General features: G+C 39.8%; 3 protein-coding genes across 5 annotated transcripts; 2 read left to right on the top strand and 1 right to left on the bottom strand.

Annotated features, from left to right (window-relative positions):
* Nucleotides 1-548: 548 nt before the first annotated feature.
* Nucleotides 549-6,556, bottom strand: ripk1l (receptor (TNFRSF)-interacting serine-threonine kinase 1, like). Of its 2 annotated transcripts, none has more exons than XM_038717925.1 (10): nucleotides 5,798-6,556; nucleotides 4,889-5,045; nucleotides 4,575-4,712; nucleotides 4,266-4,497; nucleotides 4,010-4,159; nucleotides 3,826-3,902; nucleotides 3,615-3,690; nucleotides 2,835-3,446; nucleotides 2,675-2,740; nucleotides 549-2,015 (listed from the first exon to the last, which is right to left on the bottom strand). In XM_038717925.1, exons 1-10 carry the CDS (start codon nucleotides 5,959-5,961, stop codon nucleotides 1,726-1,728), a joined length of 1,962 nt encoding a protein of 653 aa, XP_038573853.1. In that variant the 5' UTR covers nucleotides 5,962-6,556; the 3' UTR covers nucleotides 549-1,725. The 2 variants fall into 2 exon arrangements, with proteins under 2 accessions (XP_038573853.1, XP_038573852.1); XM_038717924.1 differs by having other exon boundaries at nucleotides 2,597-2,740; nucleotides 5,798-6,555.
* Nucleotides 6,557-9,626: 3,070 nt separating this feature from the next.
* dusp22b (dual specificity phosphatase 22b) lies at nucleotides 9,627-13,540 on the top strand. 2 transcript variants are annotated; one of them, XM_038717922.1, is made up of 7 exons: nucleotides 9,629-9,809; nucleotides 10,189-10,222; nucleotides 10,336-10,418; nucleotides 11,125-11,174; nucleotides 12,077-12,151; nucleotides 12,862-13,033; nucleotides 13,196-13,540. In XM_038717922.1, exons 1-7 carry the CDS (start codon nucleotides 9,789-9,791, stop codon nucleotides 13,328-13,330), a joined length of 570 nt encoding a protein of 189 aa, XP_038573850.1. In that variant the 5' UTR covers nucleotides 9,629-9,788; the 3' UTR covers nucleotides 13,331-13,540. The 2 variants fall into 2 exon arrangements, with proteins under 2 accessions (XP_038573851.1, XP_038573850.1); XM_038717923.1 differs by lacking the exon at nucleotides 12,077-12,151 and having other exon boundaries at nucleotides 9,627-9,809.
* Nucleotides 13,541-14,292: 752 nt separating this feature from the next.
* On the top strand, nucleotides 14,293-23,958 carry irf4a (interferon regulatory factor 4a). Its single transcript, XM_038717921.1, has 9 exons — nucleotides 14,293-14,439; nucleotides 15,251-15,450; nucleotides 15,731-15,917; nucleotides 16,725-16,804; nucleotides 16,943-17,108; nucleotides 18,111-18,191; nucleotides 18,597-18,995; nucleotides 20,311-20,423; nucleotides 20,850-23,958. The coding sequence occupies exons 1-9, from the start codon at nucleotides 14,430-14,432 to the stop codon at nucleotides 20,997-20,999; spliced, it is 1,386 nt and encodes a 461-aa protein (XP_038573849.1). The 5' UTR covers nucleotides 14,293-14,429; the 3' UTR covers nucleotides 21,000-23,958.
* The last annotated feature ends 29 nt before the right edge of the window (nucleotides 23,959-23,987 follow it).

Genomic DNA, 23,987 nt, shown 5'->3' with positions numbered 1-23,987 from the left:
TTTGCAGTTAGTATATATATATAAAAAACTCAACATACTTAACAAGACATGCAACATGTCAAATCACACAGCAACTTTTGAATGTCTTTCTTCAATTGTCATGTGTTTTCTGGATGGACCACAAAGCTGTTTTACAACCATCCACAGTTTGTTGTCATTTTCTCCACCTGGGAGCACCTTTCCATTTCTTTTGTGCATTGCATTGTGGGAGAAGAGTGTCCATCAACAGCAAAGTCAAAAGCAAAATGCTTTTTAGTATTCATTCTGACTTTTTTGTATACTATATTCCGTCACTTTCCCCACTAAATTATCAACATTAGCTTAGATGTAGTATGGAATTGGGATTTAACTATAGTCTGGATCTAAACTATGTTTAGTCTCAGATAATTAGTGACAGCAGTGTGAATGTTTTTAGTGTATTAATAACCATTAACTAGTTGCAGGGGATCACCAATAAGATCTGAAGGAAATACTAAACTAGAAACAATACCGACTCAAGTTGTGTAGTGCAATCTATGAAATACAGAAAATACACATTGACATTGGAATTTTAGAGACATACGTACACACAGTTTATTCAAAATAGCTTTCCAGTAGATCCACATTTGGTGGAATTGTGGAAGAACAGGGTTTGGTGATCCTGCACGTCTGTCTACTATTGTGCAGTGTGGACTACGTTGCATCTTTAAAGACCCAGTACACAAAGTTACAGTGGATTTTGTCATGAGAAAAGCAACTTGTAATCCAAAATGCTTGACACAGTACAGCGCATCACCACATCACCTTAAAGCTTATTAGTAAATCATGCACTTTTACTGCGCTTACATACTTTTACTGTTGTATATGGAGAAATGAGAGCACATATTCCACAGCAGGTCTAAAGGTTAAAAGACCGAGTTTGACTCACTCATTAAATTTGTATCTCTTGTAAACAACAATAACACATGTATTGGTAACAACAAGAATACTTGAATACATTTATATGTGGAATACTGTATTCTCTGTCTTATGTTTTGAGCTTCTAACAGACTCATTGACTTTGCCTGTTCTGTATTTGGAGTCATTATGTTTGTGTTGGCCTGGAATAAATGTTTACCACACACCATTTCGTTGTCCCTGAATATGGATTCATTATTCTGTTAAAGCTGTGCATGTGTAAACTCAATGGCTTTTCTTCTTCATCACATAGACAACAATTTCTGAAAAATAATTGACAATGTGTGCATTCAAGATCATAAGAAGTCTTGCTTTGACTTGCTACATGCCACATTAACTGGCACATGAATAAGAAAATCCAATTATTTTAGGCCATTACTGCTTAACAACAAAACAAAATGAATGATGATTCTGAATTCCCATGATTAGAAATACCCAAACCTGGCAAATATACCTTTGGTAGAAAAAGTCATGCAGTCATTTGAAAATGCAATTAGAGCTTTTAAACTGTCACAATGGCTAAGTCCAAATGATTGTTTAGTCAAAACCAGTGATTACCAGAGTGTTCAGTAAGCTACCAAAGACAATTTCAAAGCAGATGACAGCAAGCACAATTTCAACACAATCAACATTCTATTGACTTGTACTGTATTCAGGGATGACAGCGACTCAAATTCAACCCCACTGCAGATAAAATCAAAGCAGTGTTTTGGTTGAAAGAAATTGGGGCCATCATAGGCAGAAAGTCCTTTAGGGAGAAACTTCGGAATCTGCCAAAGTTTAGCAGATCTAGGAGGAAGAACCACAGGTATTCAGTATTTTCTGGATGACATCTACCTTTATATTGCCATCTAGTGCTCGACAAAGCTTCCCGATTGTGCAGCCAATACTCCCTTCCTTCATTTTCCAGCGCTCCAGCATCTGGTGCACCATCTCCGGCAGGCCTTCACGTTGAAAGTCGTGCTCAATGGTCTCTATTTCCACAGTGGTCAGGCCCAGTTGCCGCGCACAACGTTTCCATTTCTTCCCAATGTTGTCCCGCAGCAGATCCAGGTGCTCCTCGGTAACCGCATGGTCCTCTAAATGACACAAAAGATAAATCTATTAGGGGAAATATTTCTTGAACTAAAAAAAATACTGTGAACGATTTGATAACTGTTGTTGCGTCGGCACTGCTCATCTGACCTGCCCCCCAAAAATTGTGTACTACATAATTTGCTTTACCTTTCAATGTGTTAACGTTTATAACGTTTATAATGACTACAGCTGAAGCAATTAGTGGATTAATTGATCGACAGAAAACGATAGGTAACTATTTTAAAAATCAAATTTGTTTTAGTCATTTATCCATTCTCTGATGTCAGCTTCTCAAATGTGAGGATTTGATGCTTTTTTAATGTGTATAATATTAAACTGAATTCCTTTACATTTTGGACTGTTGGTCGGATAAAACATGAAATTTTAAGACTTCACCTCAGGATCTGGGAAACAAAGGGCTTTTTTCACCATTTTCACTGATTAATCGATAAAATAATCCGCAAGTTAAAACAATAATTATTTGCAGCCCTATTAACTAACAATCATGTTCAAAACTGAGCAACAACAGAAGTGTACAGACACACTATCATATCTGTTACATGAAAGAAATTTTACGGTTTACCATATTTCAGAATGCCTTCTTTGATGGAAGAGTTAGCGGAGTTGTTAGCATCTAGAGATAATAAACTACGGTCGTAACCTCCAATACTCATCGTGTTGTTGTTCCCAATCTGGATCCCGCTGGCATTCTGAATGTAAAGAGATCCTGGAACAAGCATAAAGAAAACACACATAAATCCAGTCTCTCCAATACATGTGACAGATGGAATGCCTTATCAAAAAGACATGTTTGTACGTACCTGGATCTTGTGGCAAGATGCTCTTAGTGGGATTCAGGAGACGGCCAGGGCTCATGTCAGGAGTAGATGTATCAGACACTGGGTAAACTGGCCAGGACTGCTGGCGGTTATAGTGGGAATGTGGATGTTGCTGGTTAAAGTTGAGACAAGACGTGCTGGCAGACATTGGCAAGAGGAATGGAACAGCTGTGGCAGAATTCATGGAGTCATAGAGACCAGCAGTAGGGTGACACCAGGCCTCTTCCTGGCTGATGGGCTGCACCGGCTCAGCTTTTGTCCAGGAATGGACAGAAGACTGACAAGAGGGTATCTCTTGTTCTGGTTGCCTTACAGCGTGATCTGAAATGCTGACGTGGTTTTGCAGGAGAGGATTTGCGTTGTTGTTATGGTAGGAGTTGGCAGCATCAGGCTGGTTCTCACAGTTATAGCTACCACATATGTGGTACTGAAGCTCCTGTTCCAGTTTTCTCTCCAAAACTGAATGGCTGCTAGCTGGCTTTGCATCCGTCTGAATAGACCCCACAGGTGGATCGTTTTGGATGCCACTCAGTTCCTCAACAGTGGCTTCAACTGGTACACTTCTGTCTGAACTCACCAAAGGAGCTGGGCAGTCTGCAAAGTGAGAAGACAAGGTAAAGCAATAAGGATGGTCAAAATTTCAACAATTTCATGAGCATTCTGAGCATTTTTAATATAATATATATTAAATATACAGCCAGGCAAAGGTCAACATTAGAATGTCTACATGTATAACCAGGCTATCAAAGTTACAGTGCTCACCTGCTGAAAAACTTTCACGGGTCACTGATAAAGATGTCATCACATCGATAAGTTCTTCTGGACCTTCATATAATTTCTGCATTAAAGAAATCACACGGAAAATCACCACGACATAAATACATACATCTAAACTTAAAATCGACTGCTTGGTGTCTGCAATGTGCATATAAAACAAGATTACCACATCAAACCCTAAAGAAAATATATTTACCCTCAGATCATCTACATCACCCTCTACATGTGGTTCAAGCTTTTCCGTGTAGAAAGGAAGGAAGAAGGTATAGCACTCTACAAGAAAGAGGAAAAAAAGAGGAAAAGGATGAGAAGGAGATCAATATAATATACTGACGGGGTGAAGTAACTTGTGGTTACACACACACGCGCAAAAAATGCACCTTTAAATGTTGGCCGTTGTAGAGGATTGTGATTCCAGCACCTCTTCATAAGCTGTATCATCTCTTCAGGTGTGTCGTCTGGAATAAGGTTCTCTGCTGGTCGGTCCCCGTTTCGGACACACTGGCTCATCTGGTCTTCACTCCTGGCATCTGAAAATAGAAACTTACTTACTGACACTTCCTTTGGTCGTCTGCATGTGGTTTACAAATGTAGTCATAGTGTAGGACTTGAGCATGTTTTGGTATCCCAGCTCACTTGCATATGGCTCTTTCCCTGTGAGGATGACCCAAACCACAATTGCAAAGCTATAGACGTCAGACTTCTCGCTGGAGGGTGTATGTATACTCTCCAGGTGCTCAGGGGCCATGTAGCTCAGTGTGCCGGCCCCTCTCACGCCAGTTGATTGCCCTATAACATTTTTCCTGCGAGACTCCTTCTTTGTGAGTTTGCTCCATGCCTGGCAGGTGGCCAAGCCAAAGTCTGCAATCTGGAAAACAAAGAGGAAAAAATGCTGTCATGCTGTCATAACTATAAATGTGTCATGGGCCATAGTGTGTGATATACCTTGATGTGAAAATCCTTGTCCACTAAAATGTTTTCTGGCTTTATGTCCTTGTGTACGACGCCTTGATCTGTGAGATACATCATCGCTTCCAAAATCTCTATGATGATTCTGCCCTTCATTGATATTGGGACAGTGACCTAGAAACAGGATGAGTAAAATTTCAATGAATCCTCCAATTCATTTAACAATATCATAATTTGAGTTATTTAGGGCTGCAAACTATTGTTTAAAACTAGTGAAACTACTAAAGTTACAGACAGTTATTCTAAATCTTTCCCTTATCAATGTGAGTACAGATATTAAACGTCCTGACCGTGTCTAGCATGACCAACAGGTTGCCTCTAGGGCAGAGTTCCATTACTAGCGAGCAGTCTTTGTCCTCCATGATCACACCCAATAACTTGACCACCCGCTCATGGTTCAGGCTTGCCATGGTGGTCCCCTCCTCCAGCAGTGACCTTTTAATCTCTCTGGAAAGAAATTAGAGTGAGAACCAGATAAGTGGCAAAAAAAAAGGACGTAGGGATGCACCGATCCGATATGCTAGTACTTCTTATCTTTAGATAAAGACAGTTGTCAATGTCATTGTAAAATTCAGCGTTCCTGCTATCATTCAGACAAAGCGACACCAAATGTCCTAATGTGCTTGCATAAAATGGTTAAAATGTGTTCCACAAACACATAGTGAAGTACAGTTTTGACATTTTTTGGGGAAAAAGGAGCAAATGAATTGGTTCAGGACCCAGTACTAGAGATACCCTGGATTTAGGTTGGATTGGTGCATCCTTTGCATGGCATATGGGAAATCAAAAATTAAAATCCTATCTTAAGGCTGCAATAAAAATACCAATGTTTTTTTAAGAGAAGGGCTGTACATGTTAGAAGTGAATTCGACAGAAAAGTGTTGAGGCAGCTGATCGGAAGGACCTCCGTCCGCAGTTCTTTGCTCACATCTCTTTATTAAAAGGAAGTAAGTTACTAGAAATCAGTGCATGCTTTTACATAACGTTAGCGCACAGCCTGGGGCGAACACGCATTCCTTACTAATTAGTTCGCACAGGCAACAAAATTCCATCAATATCATATAATATTTCATAGTATATCTGGTTGTGTGGAGAGCCTCCCTCAAGTGTCCTGCTGGGCACATGACCCAAGTTAACATTTAAAGCCAAGGGGAATGCCCAGCATACTTCATACAGTTACAGATACACACACCACTTACTCGTTTCGAAGAGAGCCTGTATACATAATCTTCGACACCACCTGCCCGAGGGTTGCATGGTAGCACAGGTAAACTTCTCCAAATCCTCCGTAGTCCAGGGGCTCTCTTTTGATGAGATCAATCGATCTCACCAGGGGAAGTGAAGTATGTGGCGGGGTGGCCATCCCCAATACAAGTCACAACTAAACAGCTGAACGAGATAAGTTATACCACAGCTTAGGAAAAATAAAAAACTTTCTATGCAAAATTGGTATGCAAATTATGCCGACAACCCGGAAGACTGAAGCTTCAAGACTCAAGCATCCATAACTTTCAAAACACTGACAGACTGATATTAAGCTACTTTAACGCCCAACGTTTCCCGAAAGTCAACAGTAAGCTTAGCTAGCCCTCGTAACAAAACTCTTCACCGAAAAACAACATTACACAACCCGTTTGCTATAAATATCAGCAAAAACTGGAGGAGCTCGGCTCCCAAACAGTGCGGTAAAACCCTTGTAAGTTAGAGCACTTTGCTTGTGTTGTTATTTCCGGGTTTTCCTCGACGCATAGTTAAACGAATAGACGAATAGTTCAAAGCAGCGAAACCTGCGAGGTGACGTTGAAACAGCCTAAAACGTCGCTAACACATCAGGACGACCTAACGTTAAACACATTCAATAACCAAACGCAAATGCAGGGTATAAGTTGTTTTCTTGCTGAACTTTCGTTTTAACCGGGGGTTTTGAGATACAGAACAGCTGTGGAATAGGACCATTGTAAATCTTGTCGTGTGGCATTGTCGCCACCTACTGCTGAATTTAATTATCGCAGAAAAAAACGTTTCATTGCTCAGAATGACTGCACTATTATCAATTTGAGATTTGATAGTGATGACCTTTTTTTATACAGTCTATGTTGATGACTCACTGTTCTATCGCCTGAACCTCCAGTCAAGTTTCAGTTGTATCTAATCAGCATGAGACCAATGATTGTACTGAACCTGAAAGAATGAGGAAACAAACTGTAATGCTTAACTTAAATGATTAACACGCTATGATATTTTGGAAGTAGCCTTCAACAAGTCCTGCTAAAATGATGCCTTATGACGCCTAATTAAAAAAAAAAAGTTCATTGATAAAACAAGCGTTTATGTGAAACTAGAGTGGGAAACCACCTGAAGTATAGCCTCTGACAGCGTGGGCGAGGCATGACATGCAGGCCTACATTTTGGGCAGCCTATCTGTGAACGCCCACACTATAAATTCCTCCTTTTGCACACTAAAGCCACAACAAAGCAGTATCATATTTACCTGTCTTGCATTGTCTCGGTTTTCTGGTTAACATTTATTTTCCTTTTTCTGTTATTCGTGTTTGTTGCTGGAAATCTTCAGGTTATTTGGAAAATGTCCTGTGACAGTTTGCAATTTATTGAGTACTGTATTAGACTATTACGCAGACACATTGGTGAATAAAAGTGCCTCATTCATGTGAGAACTATTTTCCATTTACAATTTAAACTGTTTGATGAAAGATCCATGACCAATATCAAGTGATCAGACCCATTTTCATTAGGGGTGCTCTGGCAATAACTGATTATGACTTTTTAATAACAAATATGTTAGCAGCATGAGTTATTTCAGGTATTCAACCAAGTACTCAGATCTAGTACTTAAAAGTAGCAATGCCACAGAGTTAAAATACTCTTCAAGTAAAAGTCACGCATTAAACTTTTACTTTAGTAAGTAAGTACAAAAGTATTGGCATCAAAATATAGGCTATTTAAAGTACCAGCAGTTAAAGTCTACTCATTATGCAGAATGGCACATTTCAGAATAACTGAATAATATATATTTTTGCATTATAATTATTTATACATTAATATGTACATCACTTTAATGTTGATGGTAAAGGAGGAGCCAATTTATATAACTACTTACTTTATCTGCTCGACAGCTTGTGAATTTCCCCACGAGGATCACTAAAGGTTTATCTTAATCTAGAATTTTACATCATAATTTATTTGTTAAATATTGTATTATTTATGTGAATATGCAAGATAACTAATAGCGAAAGGTCAAATAAATGTAGTGGAGTGAAAAGTACCTTATTTCCCTCTGAAATGTTGTGACGTAGAAGCATAAAGTAGCCAAAAATGGAAGTCAAATAAAGTACAAATACCTCAAAATTGTACTTATGTACAGAACTTTAGAAAATGTACTTTGCTACTTTCCACCACTGCATTCATCCAGGAGGCAATGCTGTTTTAGACCAACTGAGGCAAGAATAAGAGGAGTCCTGTCATGGAGGAACATCAGCAAGTAGTGAATTGATAACCAGCTCACTCCAGGTTTTCCTGTTGATACGGTCAAGAAGAAGAGGTCATTTTCCCATGTGAAGCACTCTGTGTCTATAGACTCTGGTCGCCTGACATATCTGCCGCAGACACCTCCACCCATTCAAGGTGTAGTCTGGTGGTCACACACTGCCCCACATAGAACAACAGCAGATCACCAGGAAGTTAAACCAACAGGCGCCTGCGGTTTAAATGTGCTGTCAATGTGGGGCAGTGGGTAGCAGTACTTCCTGTTGATGCTGTTAACGTGATAATGATCAGTGCAGAACTGCCAGGTGCCATCCTTTCTCTGTAACAGCACTGCTAAAGCTTTCCCTGCCGGCAAGTGGCTTCTTAATGCCTGCCCTGTAGTCATCTTGCTGGTTTTCTCTTCTACCCGGCTCTTGGCTAGAGGTCTATGTTGGAGGTTGATGACCCTTTCTGGTAGTGGTGCTGACAACTGGCTCTTCCCCTGTTGTTTGGAAAGTCCCTAATGCAAGGCTGGTGTCTGGACAACATTTGCCAATGGGGTTAAGTCACACAGATGCTCTGATGGTAGAAAGGGTGACTAACCAGGGTGCAGGGAAGGTAGAGACCCTCTGTGTGGCAAGTGTGTACAAGCCTTCCCATCCCCTCACTGGATAGATTTCCCCACTTCTGAGAACATTCACATGTTGAATTTGTCAGTTCTTTGTGCTTACACATCCATCCCTCATTCAGCCCAGGAATTTTGGGTAAATGGGCAAAGTTACTCTCAAAGATGGTTGGGGGCTTAAGTAAATCACTTAAGATCAGTGTGTCTCTTCCTCTGGTGTGACATTCGAGGTTAGTGTTCTGAATGAGAAATCGCATAGTCCTATCTGCAGCAAAAGCCTATATTCTCTTACTGTTCTGCTGATGACTTTAAACAAAGCTTCACCTGTAGCCTGTCACACCATGCATAAAAGTAATTTGCTATTCAACAATGAGACAGTGGCCACCTCTGAAAAAAACAACTTACTTCTTAGTTTGCATAAAGTCAAAGGCAGTGGTGTCCAGGGCCTTAAAAATGTGTTAAAAGTCATACCCAATTTTAGCATGATATCTCACAAAATTGTCATTTAGTGGTAGTAGAAGGCAAACACAATCTTAAATGAGCAGAAAGTTGATATCTCACTTTTTGTGTATTTATTTAAAAAAAGACCATGGAAGTTTTTTAAGTGAAAACGTCTGTCCCCTGTTCTTTTTCCCAATGAGTTTGTGGCCCTTTGTATTCCTATAGGCTATTATTCCCACAGGGCACCCCCCTGCTAGTTTTGCTCTGGTATGTGGACTGCTGTTGTATTTTTAAAGTTTATTTTAGAGTTTAGTATTTGCTGTCATGGGTCCGGGGGGCTGCATATTAATATCCTCACCCAACCAAAAAGCCAGAGTTGGGTTTAGACCACACCTGTGTGTGTCCGCGCAACACTGGCAAACGCCGCTCTCCTTGAGCAAACTACAACTCCCAGCATTCAACACGGGGAGTTTGGGCTTGCAGTGCTCAGCTCTCTTGGACACTGAGCTGCAGCGTTTGTAGGCTACCTCTACAGCGGGATTGGGAAAGCCGTCAAGCCGCTGGATAAGCATTTTTAAACAACGAGGAAACACGGCGCGGCATTTCTTTTCACTGTTATTTTTCAGACGGGGTCTCTCACCATGGGTAATGGCATCAATAAGGTAGGATTTCCATCTGTTGCACGCGACTAGTGTTTCGTTCACACGCGAGCGCTTAGCCTATCTTTAATAGTCTTGGAGATGTTCAGAAAAAAGTTGCGTCTGCTCAGTAGTTCCAGCGAATATAGGCGCGTGTTGTTGAAAATAAATAAACTTAAACCGTAGTCTGTGAATATTTAACATTATTGTGATCGTTGATCTTTTGCTCACGTCCTGAAGTCTTTGCATTTGAACCATGTGTTTCTAATTTTCACTTAATATTTTCAGGGTGTCATTTGAGTCAGCTGTTTCAAGTCCCCGAGGGCTGCACCACCTCACTATATCAATGATGCTTTGACCATGTCTGCTTCAAATGTGTACATCTATTTCTCTTTCCTTATAGGTCCTGCCTGACTTGTACTTGGGGAATTTCAAAGGTGTCTCTTAAAGTGTTTTATACTTTATAAAATATAGCCTATACATTTTTTGGTTCTTGTATTTAACAGCACACACTCATGGTCTTTGTTTGTGGTGTTATTTAAAATATCAGATGCGAGAGACAGAGAACAGCTAGCCAGAAACAACATCACACACATCCTGTCCATCCATGACAGCGCGGCTCCCATCCTCCCGGTGAGAAGCTCTCCAGCTCCTTTCCATGTACATGAAGTCCTTGCCTTAGTGTCCATCTTAAATTTCTCATTAATCTTTAAGCAAATCTATGAATCACGAAGAGATATCATACCCAGTCCATAAACCAGGTTTGAGTCTGTGCGGTTTATAATCCAATAATAAACCAGTCTGTCCGGTTGTTCAGGAAGAAGTGCTGTGCTGCTTTTGAGAAAACAGTTGTCTGTTCCGAGTGAATACACAATAAGCAGTGGGCTTGCTTGCCCATGTGACTGTTGGCATATCATGAAAAACGCCAGTCAACAACAGTTGGTTTGGTCAGTGTGCTGAGTTGTATGCTTGTGTGGGTTTAAGAGTAGGCGGCTGTTCTTGCTTCAGCCAGTGCGGACTGTGCTGTCTCTCTTCATTATTCATTTTTTGAGGTTTTTGATTTGGATGTAAACTTTCTCCAACAGCTGCAAGTGTAAAATCAGTTTCTGTTCTGAGTTGTGTCATTTTAAAAAGAGACAAGTGACTACCAATCAGCTTAAAATTGCCTTATTTCCTCCACGTCCACTTACACAGCCTGCGTTCACCATCAGCAGCGCACACAAGAAATCTTAAAAGTGTTGATGTGCGGTGCTATTTATCACCTGCTGTTTGTTGATTTGTGTTAATTGCATTAGAGCAAGTGACTGCTGACAGGTAACTAGCATACTTTGTCCCTCAGGAGATGACCTATCTCTGCATTTCAGCTGCTGACCTGCCCACACAAAACCTGTAAGTACTAAAATGTGCAGCACAGCACAGAACAATGAAAGGCTGAGGCAGTGAGTGAGAGTACTACATGCATTTGAGGGTGCACTGTGTGGGTGTCTGAGGTTCATTTTTCAAGCTACAGTAATGTGTAAATGATATGCTTTCACAAGCTCAACATTCAACTGTGAACTTACTGGATCACAGTAACACAGCTAGATTTGGCTTTGTGCATGGCTGTTCTTTTGACATGAATATGCACATGCAATTGTTTTTATGTAACATGAGAAACTGGAGAATAAAAGTCAAGGGCGATGCATGTATCACCAAGGGATACCCTTCTTTAGACACGCATTCAAACACACACACACACTAATCTTGGATGGCCAAATTCGCATTTCAGGCGGACTTTTGGCAGGAAGGAAGTCTCGCAGCTCAGTTCTTCAGTTTTTTTTATGGTTTGTGCTGTGGCTCTATTTATATACCCCCCTCCCTCCTCCCGACACACACACACACACACACACACACACACACACACACACACACACACACACACACACACACTGTCACTCTTACTGCCCTGGCTGCCTCATACCTGTTAGGTTCACCCTGCGTTGTTTGAAATCTGAAACCTGTTTTGTGAAATAAGACACCAACTCTCTCAAACCTGAGATGAACACGCCCTCATTCTGATCCATCCAGGATAAGATTTGAAAGAATTGCAACAGCATACATACAGCATGTACAACAAAACAAGAAAACCCCCTCACATGTACACAGCCAACCCCCCTTTAGATGCGTGCAGGATCTCCAAGTGTCGGGGGAAGACAAAACAACAGCACATGGTCTTAGTTCTCATAATGGTTTAATGGGGTCATGGCCTATTATAACAAACTATTTTTAAATATTTTTTTTGTGCTCCACAGGACTCAGCACTTTAAACAAAGTATAATGTTCATGCACGAGTCCCGCCTGAAAGGAGAAGGCTGCCTTGTTCACTGGTGAGAGCAGGACTGCTTTTTGTGTCTTTACCTCAAAGCTAGAATCGTGGTTCACTCACACAGGCTAGTGAAGCGAGAGAAGCTACCTAAGTAACGGAACTAGATAGATTTCCTCCATCTTATATTGCAATCATAGACAGTGCAGTACAGTTTAGCTAGAGCTAAAAAAAACTGAGATCATTCAAGTAGAGGAGTGAAGCCATGTGTAACTGCTGCACAGAGGAGATTAAATGATAAAAGCCTATTCTTGAACTTCCCAAAACAGAGTACAGTAACACAATACAGCCACATTGTATTTTTGCAGCGGGGTAGCTCACCCTATGGTCAGAGGGGAAAGTTATATTGGGTTAGACAGAAGGTCTTCTCAGAAATACAGGGGAACAAAAGACTATAAGATTTGCATTGCCATGGTTTTCTCTACCCATCTTTATTGACCAAAGCATTTACATTTCATTCAAATATATAACACGTGTTAATCAGTTTCTACACCTCACTCCCCCTTATTTTACCACATAATTCTTGCATTTTCTTCTTTGTCCTGCTGTCACAGTCTGTAGTCTGGTTGGTATTGCCTAGAATTGACATAGAATTTAGCTTTCTCAAAAAGGGCTTATCTGCATTTCTTAAACCAGCATAATAGTTACACGCTAGTCATGTCTTCTGAAACTTTAATTTCATCATACTCTTTATCCATCCCTCTCTTTTTACAGTTTGGCAGGTGTGTCCCGCAGTGTCACTCTGGTAGTAGCTTACATCATGACGGTGACAGGACTGGGCTGGCAGGAGGCACTGGCTGCTGTGAAGGTGGTCCGGCCCTGTGCTGGCCCAAACCTGGGCTTTCAGCGCCAGCTCCAAGAATTTGAGGCTACTCAAGCTGATCAGGTCAGTCATGGAAACTTTAGTATCAGAGGGTATGGAATATATCACCGCATTACTGAATAGGACATGATTACTGTAAGAATGGAGAGAGTTACACCACCAGCATTTTGTTTGTAAAATTCTTAATATTGTCATCAAAAGACAAACTGTTTTCTTTTCCTGTAGTTTAGAGAATGGCTACAGATGGAATATAAGGGCAATCCCTTCACTGACGAGGCTGATATACGTGACTTGCTTGCCAGAAAAGTCAGTGGTAAGGAGGTGGAAAACCATGCATCTACCCCACCTGGAGGTATCTGATCAGATCTTTCGATGAGATATTTTGCAGCTGAGCCTGGAGGATTACACCACCGTGTGATGCTACAGTATTCTTGACCTCTCAGGAAGTCTGATGTGCTTTGGAATGGACTAGTGTCAGGATGTTAATCTCCGCTGGAATGATCCTCTAAATATCATGGACATGAACTCCCGAAGAGACAATTAATATGTACAACACATACATTTTTAGCTTTGATAAATGTTTCTGGTGCTATTTGTTTTTTTTGTTTTTCCTTCTAATTTATTAATGTTGTGAACGGGTGTTTTTTTTTTTTTTTTTGTACTGTGTCATGATCATTTCAAATTGTGAAATAAAAGGAGTAAAATCAAGCGTTTTGTGAGGTTGTTAGTCAGTGGTCCCACGTATTGAAGGTGATAAGACATGTACCGTGCTGTGTTTACGTCTGTTTCCTGGTTGTCTTCCTGTTTGTCTAATGTGCAAGGGAGGTCATGCGTGGTGACACGAAAAACACAGAAGATCACTTTCTTTTATCACTCTGTCTTTTTCAATTGTCTCCACAGACAATAAAGCATTAAAAAAAAGCTATCAATTTCACCAAGGTGAGATGCATACAGTAGTCTTATGAACGCTGTAGATAGCTGGGCATGCGCATGGGTAGCCACTGGAGGGCAGTAAAACTAACAAAGGTGGCCATAAATACACAGTATTCTGAATTCAACCATGTGTCTTGTGACACCGGGTCCCTCATGTCTTTCCCTAATAACAAAATTAAGACTTTATACAAATGTCTAGTCAGCAGATGTTACTGGAAATTAGGCTGAACTCACAGCCCTTTACAAAAAATAAATATATATATCAATGTGGTGGAATATTTCTACGGCGGGGCATAGGCAAGTGTTCCATTCCGTCCCAGTGTCTGCTCGGGGTGTCACTAGAGGGATTCCCCACATCACTGGTGTGTGGGCGCTGAGTTTCACAGAAATGAGCGCCTGATTGTTGCGCATCTCCTCTTGAACTTCTCAGAGCCCGACAGGCTCCTCCCTGTCACAAATCAAGATGTGATAACATTTAAGAATAGGACACAGAGAGCTTGAAAACAGATTTCAGCGGGGAGCTCTCATGATCAAAGGTAAGCGGCGACAGCTCCTTTATAAACAAATGACGGTATGTTCAACATCGTAATTATTGAAAACGTTTTAATGTGTGCAATGAAGACCCGAGCAGTTTCAGCCACTCACCTCTGTGTCACGTCTGACAGGTAACATCGCAATATAACATGAACTCACTGTTATTGTAAATTTGCCTTTCAACGTAGACCTTTTACTAATAGGCCTATATAACTTGTAAGCATGCGTTTAAATCGTGTTAAAGCTGAATTAAATTCCTTCTAAGCTGATAACATAAAGTTTAAGAAACGTGATTCGGTTTCATTAGAGCAAATATAGCCTGCCACCACGCATTGTATGGTAAAATTTTTCTTGTAATGTAATTATAGCTACACGACTTGGTTGTGTTTTTACTCATGCAGGTATCTCAAATTAGTCACATTTCTTTTCTCTGACAGAAATGAAAACAGTGCTATAAACGTGATGAAGAGAATTACCAACTTCAGCATTTACCTACATGCCCTTCCTTTGTAAATGAGTAGTCCTATAATAAACGTGTCAAAACCATGGCTAGATAACTAGACAGAATGTATTAAAAGTGATTACTAATATTGCATCTATAAGGCTGCAGAGGAGAATCTATGTGGAGCACTAACTCTGGCAACTGTTTTAAGGTGAACCCAAATATCTTAATCAACTGATACATTTTAACTTGTCAAAATTATTTTGCCAGGTTCATTTAAATGAGTGAATCTTACATACTTACAACTGTATCACCTCACTGTGCCTGCAGTTTTGTTAAAGTGCTTTATATTATTTATTTTATTTTTGCAGAGATGAACCTGGATGACGACAGTGGCCTGCCAGTCAGCTGTGGCAATGGCAAACTTAGACAGTGGCTGATTGATCAGATTGACAGCAGGAGATATCCCGGCCTGGTTTGGGAAAATGATGAAAAGTCCATCTTTAGGATTCCTTGGAAGCATGCAGGAAAACAAGACTATAACAGAGATGAGGATGCTGCACTGTTCAAGGTCAGACCATCCCACCTATCTTCTCAACACCTGAAGCCTCTGACATTTGCATTTTTAACACACTATTGCATATGAATTATCAAAAAATGTAGTAATGTTGTTACTTTTTCATGTCTGTAATTGTTGTTACATCTGTGTAATAATCTTTTCAAAAAGGCTATTGCTACAAAGGATAGAAGTGTTCGTGCATCATCTCTCCATTCTTCAGAACGTTTTTAAAATTCTTGGTAGATGACAGAAAGAGGAAGTGTTTGATAATCTATTACGTTGATTGTTTCAGGCATGGGCATTGTTTAAGGGAAAATATAAGGAAGGAGTTGACAAGCCGGATCCCCCCACGTGGAAAACCAGATTACGCTGTGCTCTTAATAAAAGCAATGACTTTGATGAGTTAGTGGAAAGAAGCCAACTGGACATCTCAGAGCCCTATAAAGTCTACAGAATCATTCCAGAGGAAGCCAAAAAAGGTGAGTGTACATAAATATCATCTATCAAAAATGCAGTGTAGTTTTGGAGATTCATGTATTGACAGATGTAACAAAGTTAGGATCTTACGCCGTGCCACGCATATCCTTCATTTGCAAATACAGTATACTGCTGCATTTCAAAAAGCATCTCACATTGTTTATAGTCTATTGGCATGTTTTTTTCACATACATATGCACCACTGCAGTTGATTCTGATGAGGCAGGAAGCACAAAGGAAGCCAAGGCATGTACCAAAAAGGCCGTAGTGCTTTTTTTAGAGGGCTTCGGTTACTAAGTGCAGGGTGCACATAACACAACCAGACGACCTCCAGCCTTGCATAACTAAGTCTATGCCATCATACAACAGTTTTTGTCATGTCAAATTTTTTGCTATCCGTGCTAACACTTAATTCTTCTAATTCTTCAATTGAGCAGGATTTAGATTGGCACTTGCCTCAGTTGTCTGTTGCACTCACTTTGCAAAACACCCTGTCACTCAAATGAAAATAGCAGGACCTCACAAGTGCACAAAACATACTCACAGTGTGAACCTATCAAAATGAATCAGGTTAGTTAGGTTCACAGAAAATTGCACCTCACATATTCTCTGTTTATTGTTTTTATTTTTTTCTTTATCAAAAAAACTATGTTATGATCCTGGGTTTTTGTCAAAGATGTTAGTTCTGTTTTTTTTTTGGACGATGGAGGAGATGTTATTGTTGATAAGAAATGTCTTCATAACAAAGCAGGGCCAATGTTGTGGACCATTTTTCTAACAAATTTATTTCTGGTTTTGTACATTTACAGGAATGAAGATGAGCAGTATGGAGGAGACACCATCACATGCCCTTGGCTATATTCCTCCATATACGTCTCTGCACACCCAGGTCAGCAGATTGATTTTGTGGCTGCTGCATGCTGTAGACTGAACCTATTACATTCATGAATCTGCAATCTTACTGATTGCAAATATTTTGGTTTAATGACATCATATCTGACTGACCACCCCTACGGTCCTTTCTCAGGTACCTGGCTATATGGTTTCTCAGGAGAGAAGGGACTGGAGGGAATACTCACCACCAGAACAACAGCCTCTTCCTCCTCCACATCACCATGCAGAGGTGCAGTATGGTCAGTGCCACTACCCAACGGCATTCAGCCGGACATGGCCTGGGTCACACGCAGAAAATGGTAAGATATGGCATTATGTACATTATGGATACTACATTTAATGCTGGCCGGGATTGGACAACTATATAGATAGATTTAATAATCGACTGTGTACATATGTGTTACTGTAATGCTCAGCAGAAATACAGTGTGATGCAATGTCTATCTTAAATTTAATCTGGTGTACGTAGACTTTCATCTTGCTTTAATGTATGAAAATATGCATTAAACAAATACAATCCAAATAATAGCACCAATTTCCAACCACAGACACCTAGCTGTGACATCCTGTCAGTCCTTTTATCAAACCAAAAGCCAAGGCCGAGATGGAATACTAATACTTAAAAGATAACCTTCAAATTATTAATATGGCTTAAACAACTGTGAACAAAGATGCCATCAATGTGCCAATACCAGCTGAAGCTTGTCAGATATTATTTGTTAGTTTTTTATTTTAGTCAGGACAGTCTTGAATAATGTGTCAACTATTTACTGCAAGGGCAACATGCATTTGAGCTCAGCTGTGTTGGTTGTGATGCTTAAGAAACCCCGATACAAAATCTGGGATACGAAACAGTTAAATGACATCACGTTAAAAGGACAAATATGTGCAATTCCTAAGGACATAAATGGTGATACATGTGCAGGCTAAAGAGATGACAGGAGTAAAATAGTGGGGCAAACAGGCAAAGGTTGATTCAGCAGCTATGCAGTGCTGATCAGTCGTGTGTGCAGAAAAGTGCCAAATTTGTTTATGTGGACGGCCTGGTTGTTTGAGTTGGTTGTTTTTATATATGACTGGAAGATGTGTGAAACACATGACTTTTGAGCATGCCTGATCTACCGCATGGATCCAACATATGAATGCATGTCATGGGATTTTTCACACATTCTCCAGACTTGCTTTTGTTCCAGATTATTATTATCAATGAAATTAAAAAAGTGCCCTGATCATTGCAAAGTGGCACATTGCCCATTCACAAATTTTTTATGACCAGTATTTATTTAATTTATTCTGTTCAGGTTTTCAGCTCTCCTTTCATACCTACTTGTCAGAGTCCCAACCGCCTGCGTATGCAATGGACCACAACAATGCCATAACAGGTAAAGATTCATCTTTGGCTCATTTAAAGACAGATATTCACACAGACGTTCACTCACATGTTTGGTTTTTTTTGGAAGATATTTGCATATAAAGATAAGAAACTACAAACACCTAGTTACTTCCCCATTCTGAACTCAGAGCAGCAGGCAATGATAGTGAATATAGAGAGTTTTTTTTTAATCTATCACACGATGATAGATTAAAAAAAGAAGGTGAAAATGATGCTTGGAATGATAAGAGATGAGTGAGTAACACTGTGCGTGTTAAGATTACTGAGAATTAGGTGTTATTTAAGCTTGACATTTCAGGGCCTTCATCTGATCACGCTGTGAGGCTCACATTGTGATGCTGACAAAGTTTTCTTACAAGTTTATTTCTGCTAAATGCTCGTCTCTTTCTTCCAGATTTCAGCCTGCATGTGTCCCTATACTACAGAGAGTCTTTGGTAAAAGAGGTTACAATCACTAGCCCAGAAGGTTGCCGGATCACCTCTTCTTCGTCCTCCTCTCCATCCTCTTCCTCCTCTTCTTCCCCGTGCCCAGAGGACAAGTTTCACAGCGGTGCAGAAGTTATCCTTTTTCCATTCCCGTACCCTGAGTCTCACAGGCAGGGTGCTGAGATGCTTCCTAATGTGCTGGAGAGAGGGGTGCTTCTGTGGCTGACACCTGACGGCTTATATGCTAAGCGCCTCTGCCAGGGACGAGTGTACTGGGAAGGACCTCTGGCTCCATATATGGACAAACCCAACAAGCTGGAGAAGGAGCAGCCATGCAAACTGTTTGACACCCAGCAATTCCTTATTGGTAAGCACTTATATGTTTCATTAGGGTTCTGTTCACATCTACAGGTTTGGACACAGTGCCAGAAATAACTGTGCAATATGATGCTGTTCAAAACCTGCAATTAAAACTAGTTGTGAAATATTTAAAAAGTCAAGTCAAGTCAGTTTTTATTTGTATAGGCCAAAATTACAAATAACAATTGCCTCAAAGGGCTTTAAAATGGGGAAAGGATAAGACCCCCTCTAAAAATAGCAGCATCATAAAGTAAAAAAGTACAAGTTAAAGTGTTTAAAATGCGACCACAAGTGTTTGTTAATGTGTAGTACTTTACTTGTGAACAATTATAATGTCTCCTCTGAAGACATATTAGATATAATTAAATGTGTGTTTTATATTGTCATTCATTATCTGTTTATACACCGGCCTCCACTAATGGGTGCCCATGGGAGGCGTTGACAGATACATAGGTAAACATATATATCTGCTTATAGCTACATTAAAGTGTGATATAAAACATTTATGAATTGTTTATATACTGCTTATACATGCTAAATAGGGGGGTTAAAATAAAATGTTACCATGTAAGCAGCTGATTGGGCATGGCCAATTTGGACTACTTTATATACAGTTTAGTAATTTAATTTAGCAATGCATCATATTTTTACAAGATGATCATGGTTTGTATGTAAAATTTGAATCAGCAACAAGTAATTTAAACTGTGTAAGTATAAAGCATAGCATGCAATGGACTCCGGTAAAGTGAGGTACAGTAATTAGTAAAAAAGTAAATATATGTATTTTTTTCCAGCACAGGTGTTCACAGTATTTTGTCCACTGCTGTTTGTATAGGGGGTTCGATGCCACCATTAAGACAACTGTGAAAACAAACATCACCATGTATTTTGTTATCCTATGGTTTAGATCTATGCTCTTTGTTAAAGTATGTTAGAGTGTGCACTAATATAACCACTCTGCTTCCCTTATTATGTATGACGATGGTTGTGTCCATGTTGATAATGGCTGTGATGATGTTGATGAATGAGAGGCTGCAGGTGCTTGAGCTGGGCAAGTCCCTCTGAGTGCTGAAGTAGCATTAAGAAGATAGTTGCATTCTCAGCAGGGGGCCAAAGCATGTGGAGTCCCCACCCACCTCCTGTGGTCCACCACACAGCATGACAAGATAGTGTTTTCGGTGCCATTTCACGCTGAAATTTCCATCATCATCCCCATCAGTGGTTTCCAGAGAAGTCGTCATGATTAGGGAAAATGTTGTGTGAGCAATTTGGGGTTTTAATGTTTATTTTTTTAATGTGACATCTTGCTCTTCTTCTCTCAGAGCTTCAAGATTTTGCGCATAATGGCCGACATTTACCGAGACACCAGGTGGTGCTATGTTTTGGAGACGAGTACCCTGACCCGCAGAGGCCGAGGAAGATGATCACAGCACAGGTACCCATACGCTACAAAACTTTACTTTAATTATTTATCACACTATCGCCCATTTATGCATACTGGCTTATGCATATATGGTTGTAAGCTATTTTTTTTATTAGAGACCTCCAAATTGTCCTTCATATGCAAACAGCAGTAACTAGCCCATACTCGGTCAACAATTAAAAGACTTGAATCTGACTTTTTGTTTACTCACATATCATACCATATTAATGTGTAATTTCTATTTAAATTTACAACGAAAGAGAGCTAAAATAAAATAAAGCCAAACCGCAGTAACTACAGCTAAAGCAAGAGCACTAAATCATGCTAGCTGCTGGTGAGATAGCCAAGGCTAACCTTAGCTAAAACTAAATCTAACTTTGCTCTTTGATTTTCAGTAGTCACATACATACTTTATACTTAGACCCAATTTCATTTTAGGTGGAGCCAGTGTTTGCCAGAAAACTGCTGTACTATTACCAGCAGAACAATGGCCACTACCTGCGAGCTTATGATCACATCCAGGAACAGAACACATCTCCAACAATTGACTATCCTTCCCAGAGACCTCTACAGCACATTCAGGAGTGACAAGCATGCACAAACACACGTGCAGAGGGCATGAATGTGAATGGAAGCCACTGCCCATTTATCACGCGTGTGACTGCAGTGCTGTGTACTGTAAATGTTAGAAGCTGTCATGGTATTGAGGGGTAGAGATGGGGAAGACCCTGTTGTTTTCACTTGCACACCTATGTACCGTAGTCTTTGTGTCTGTGACTGTGGAGTAATGTTTTTTTTTTCTCAAGTATTATTGTGACTGTGTGAAGGATGCGGTTTGAGGGTGGGGGGATGAGGGGAGTGGAGGGCGACTGAGACAGGAAGTACTAGCACAGGTGCACAGGAAGAATGGCCCCTATAACAAACACTGATATGTTAAAGGGATAAAACCGAGTATGAATGAACACTTGCATTTTCACAGGTAACAGTTAGCAAAGTGATTGTTGCACTTGCACTCTGAAGTGCCGCTCAAGACAATCACAGATGTTGCCTTTTAAAGTCCTTCTGTGATTAAAACTTTTATTACCCACAGTATTTGATGTGCAAAATAAAAAGCATTTGCTTAGATGCGTAAGTGAACAGTCAACAATGTCACTGCTTTGCCCATTGTAGACCTCATTACTAAAAAAAAGTGTGAGAAACAGCTAAATTTATTTATGCTGGTTGTTTGAGTTAGGTTGTTTTTGACTGGAAGATGTGTGAAACATGTGGCTTCTGTGCTTGCCTGATCTACTGCACTACTGGGTCTAACAAATTAATGTTATGGGATCTTTCATACATTCTCCTGTCTTGCTTTTGTTCCAGATTAGACATCCATAAAAAAACAAAAGTACCCTGATCCCTGCGAAGTGGCGTAATGCTCACCCAAGACAATCACAGACATTGTCTTTTAAAGTCCTTCTGTGATTAAAACATTTATTACCTAAAAATAAAAACATTCGCTTAGATGAGAAAGTGAGCGGTCAACAATGTCATTGCTTCAGCCCTTGTAGACCTTAGTTCAGGGTTTCATTGCAAAAAAGAAAACGTGAGAGAAACTGATGTTATCACTGGTCTGGTGGGTAGGTTAGGCTGTAATCACACATTGTTTACCTCTGGGCTGCTACATGTGTTGCATGTGTATTTCTACTGAATCTGGTCATCTAAATTACTTTTAACTACATCAAACTGATGAAACAAAAATCATAAAGAGCGGTTTGTAGGTGCAGGTAATCAAGATAAATGAACAACTTTGCTTACGGTGGATGGAGACTAAACCCCATACGCCCACTTTATATGTCAAATGCCATTTACTGTGCTATTCTACGCTGACAGTTATTGACTGGTTAAAAATTATTGTTTACAGAAGATTTTCAAACAACAGGGGTTGCCAGTCACAAGATAATCTACAAAGTCACCAAATGAATACAGATATAGTAATTTATTTTTTTTAAATTTGCTGCATAAAATAATGTTTATTCATTTCCTATAATCATTGCTTTTTTTGCTTTGTTTTGTGAAATACTGTATAGTTTTATTTTTTCAAGTCACTAAAAATCATACAAATGATTTGAAAACCCATTTTTTGATTGAACTTCTCAAAACTTATAGACAACAAACTTGTTATCAAGGTTAGCAAATATATTTTTATTTATAGTTTATTGTAGTAGGGACCGATACAGATTGCACTGATAAACTGAAAAAAAAGCAGTCCAATGTGTGAATCATAGTGTTTTTTACCAGGTGCTAATTTGCAACACCCGTCCCTAGAAGGGCTTTTACAAAAATAAAACATTAAAACTTAGACATGGCTTCGTATTACAGTAAGGGCTTACAAGCTAAAAGGGTTTGGGGACCACTGGCCTACATTACACTGTCAGAGAGCAGCTTGGACCTCAAATTCTGTATCACTTGAAAGAGTGGCCTTGACCTGTCTGGACTGAAGGAGGCTGACTGGAAAAATCACACTCATCCCGTAACTTGCAAGGGAACTGTACCTGTTCCTCTTGACCTGAAACTAGCGGCCTCACAAATGGGAATTAAAACTACCTTTGTGGTCTGCGTACAAGTTCAGCCATGGAGGAGGTCCATGGTTCCCATGCCTGAGATGCTGTGGAGGGTCACACGCTGGATGTAATGTCTACATAAAAGCTATCCTAAGATCCCAACAACCTACTTTGGAATGTGTATATATCAAAAGACATAAAAATCCAACATTGAGAATAATGGAATTCTTCATGCTGTTGAAGTCCCAACGGCTGATGCTGCAATAGATGGGGATAAAGGTTTTGTTATGTTTTTCTTCTGTGGTCCAGAGTTTCGATCTCTGCATTTACTTCCTTCACACTTAAACCACATCACTTTCACAATGGCTTCAAAAGTCTGACCAAAATCACAGGCAGGAATGTTTTTCTTTTTTTTCCTCTTTTTTAGGTGTGTGTGTTCGTGTGTGTGTGTCTGAGCCATAAATCACTTTACCCTTTTAACATCTGGTCAGTTGCCCTGATTCTGGGCTAGGGGAAAATTCTGTTTCACATTACTTCACAGTCAGACATTTTCACTCATTCAAAATTAAATCCTAATAGTGAAAACGTTACCAGCTCCACATACAGTGTGCTGTTGTGGTAAACACTGTGTATGTGTGTCTGTGTAGCAAAGGACCATGTGTGTTCATGTGTGTGGGTGGGTACACAGTTGCACTATTACTGTTATCAGGAATTGACATTTATGGACTCAGGATAAAACATGTGACTCCCCCACCTACAACATTAGTGACTCAAACACACCCATTTCACATCACACTTTATGGTTACAGTAAAACATTAAGAGCAAGCCACAGAGGAAATCACAAAATAGGTGTGCATACTGAAAAAGAAAAAAAAATGTTCTAGCATTTTGTACAAAATATCTGAATATGACTTATTGATTATATGATTATAAGGATGATTAATATAAAATTTCCATATGAATAAATGATTTATTTTCAAATAAAGTTATCAATCTTTTGCTACTTATGTCTGCTGTGCTATTTCATTCTTT

Source organism: Micropterus salmoides, unplaced genomic scaffold, assembly GCF_014851395.1.
Source record: "Micropterus salmoides isolate LMB-PRFRI ecotype aquatic unplaced genomic scaffold, ASM1485139v1 Ms_hic_scaffold_14, whole genome shotgun sequence".
NCBI classification, from domain to species: domain Eukaryota; kingdom Metazoa; phylum Chordata; class Actinopteri; order Centrarchiformes; family Centrarchidae; genus Micropterus; species Micropterus salmoides.
The sequence above is the reverse complement of the archived record's forward strand: the minus strand, read 5'-3'. Positions and strand labels throughout refer to the sequence as shown.

What these genes read in the sequence shown, in the direction of transcription:
- ripk1l (XM_038717924.1), bottom strand. Translation starts at nt 5,961, where the DNA reads ATGGCCACCCCGCCACATACTTCACTTCCCCTGGTGAGATCGATTGAT. An exon ending in ACAGGCTCTCTTCGAAACGA is followed by an intron (nt 5,046 to 5,797) that starts GTAAGTGGTGTG and finishes ATTTCTTTCCAG; the next exon opens with AGAGATTAAAAGGTCACTGC. An exon ending in TGTTGGTCATGCTAGACACG is followed by an intron (nt 4,713 to 4,888) that starts GTCAGGACGTTT and finishes TCCTGTTTCTAG; the next exon opens with GTCACTGTCCCAATATCAAT.
- dusp22b (XM_038717922.1), top strand. Translation starts at nt 9,789, where the DNA reads ATGGGTAATGGCATCAATAAG. An exon ending in TGGGTAATGGCATCAATAAG is followed by an intron (nt 9,810 to 10,188) that starts GTAGGATTTCCA and finishes CTTTCCTTATAG; the next exon opens with GTCCTGCCTGACTTGTACTT. An exon ending in GACCTGCCCACACAAAACCT is followed by an intron (nt 11,175 to 12,076) that starts GTAAGTACTAAA and finishes TGTGCTCCACAG; the next exon opens with GACTCAGCACTTTAAACAAA.
- irf4a (XM_038717921.1), top strand. An exon ending in TCCAGAGGAAGCCAAAAAAG is followed by an intron (nt 15,918 to 16,724) that starts GTGAGTGTACAT and finishes GTACATTTACAG; the next exon opens with GAATGAAGATGAGCAGTATG. An exon ending in GGAAGATGATCACAGCACAG is followed by an intron (nt 20,424 to 20,849) that starts GTACCCATACGC and finishes ATTTCATTTTAG; the next exon opens with GTGGAGCCAGTGTTTGCCAG.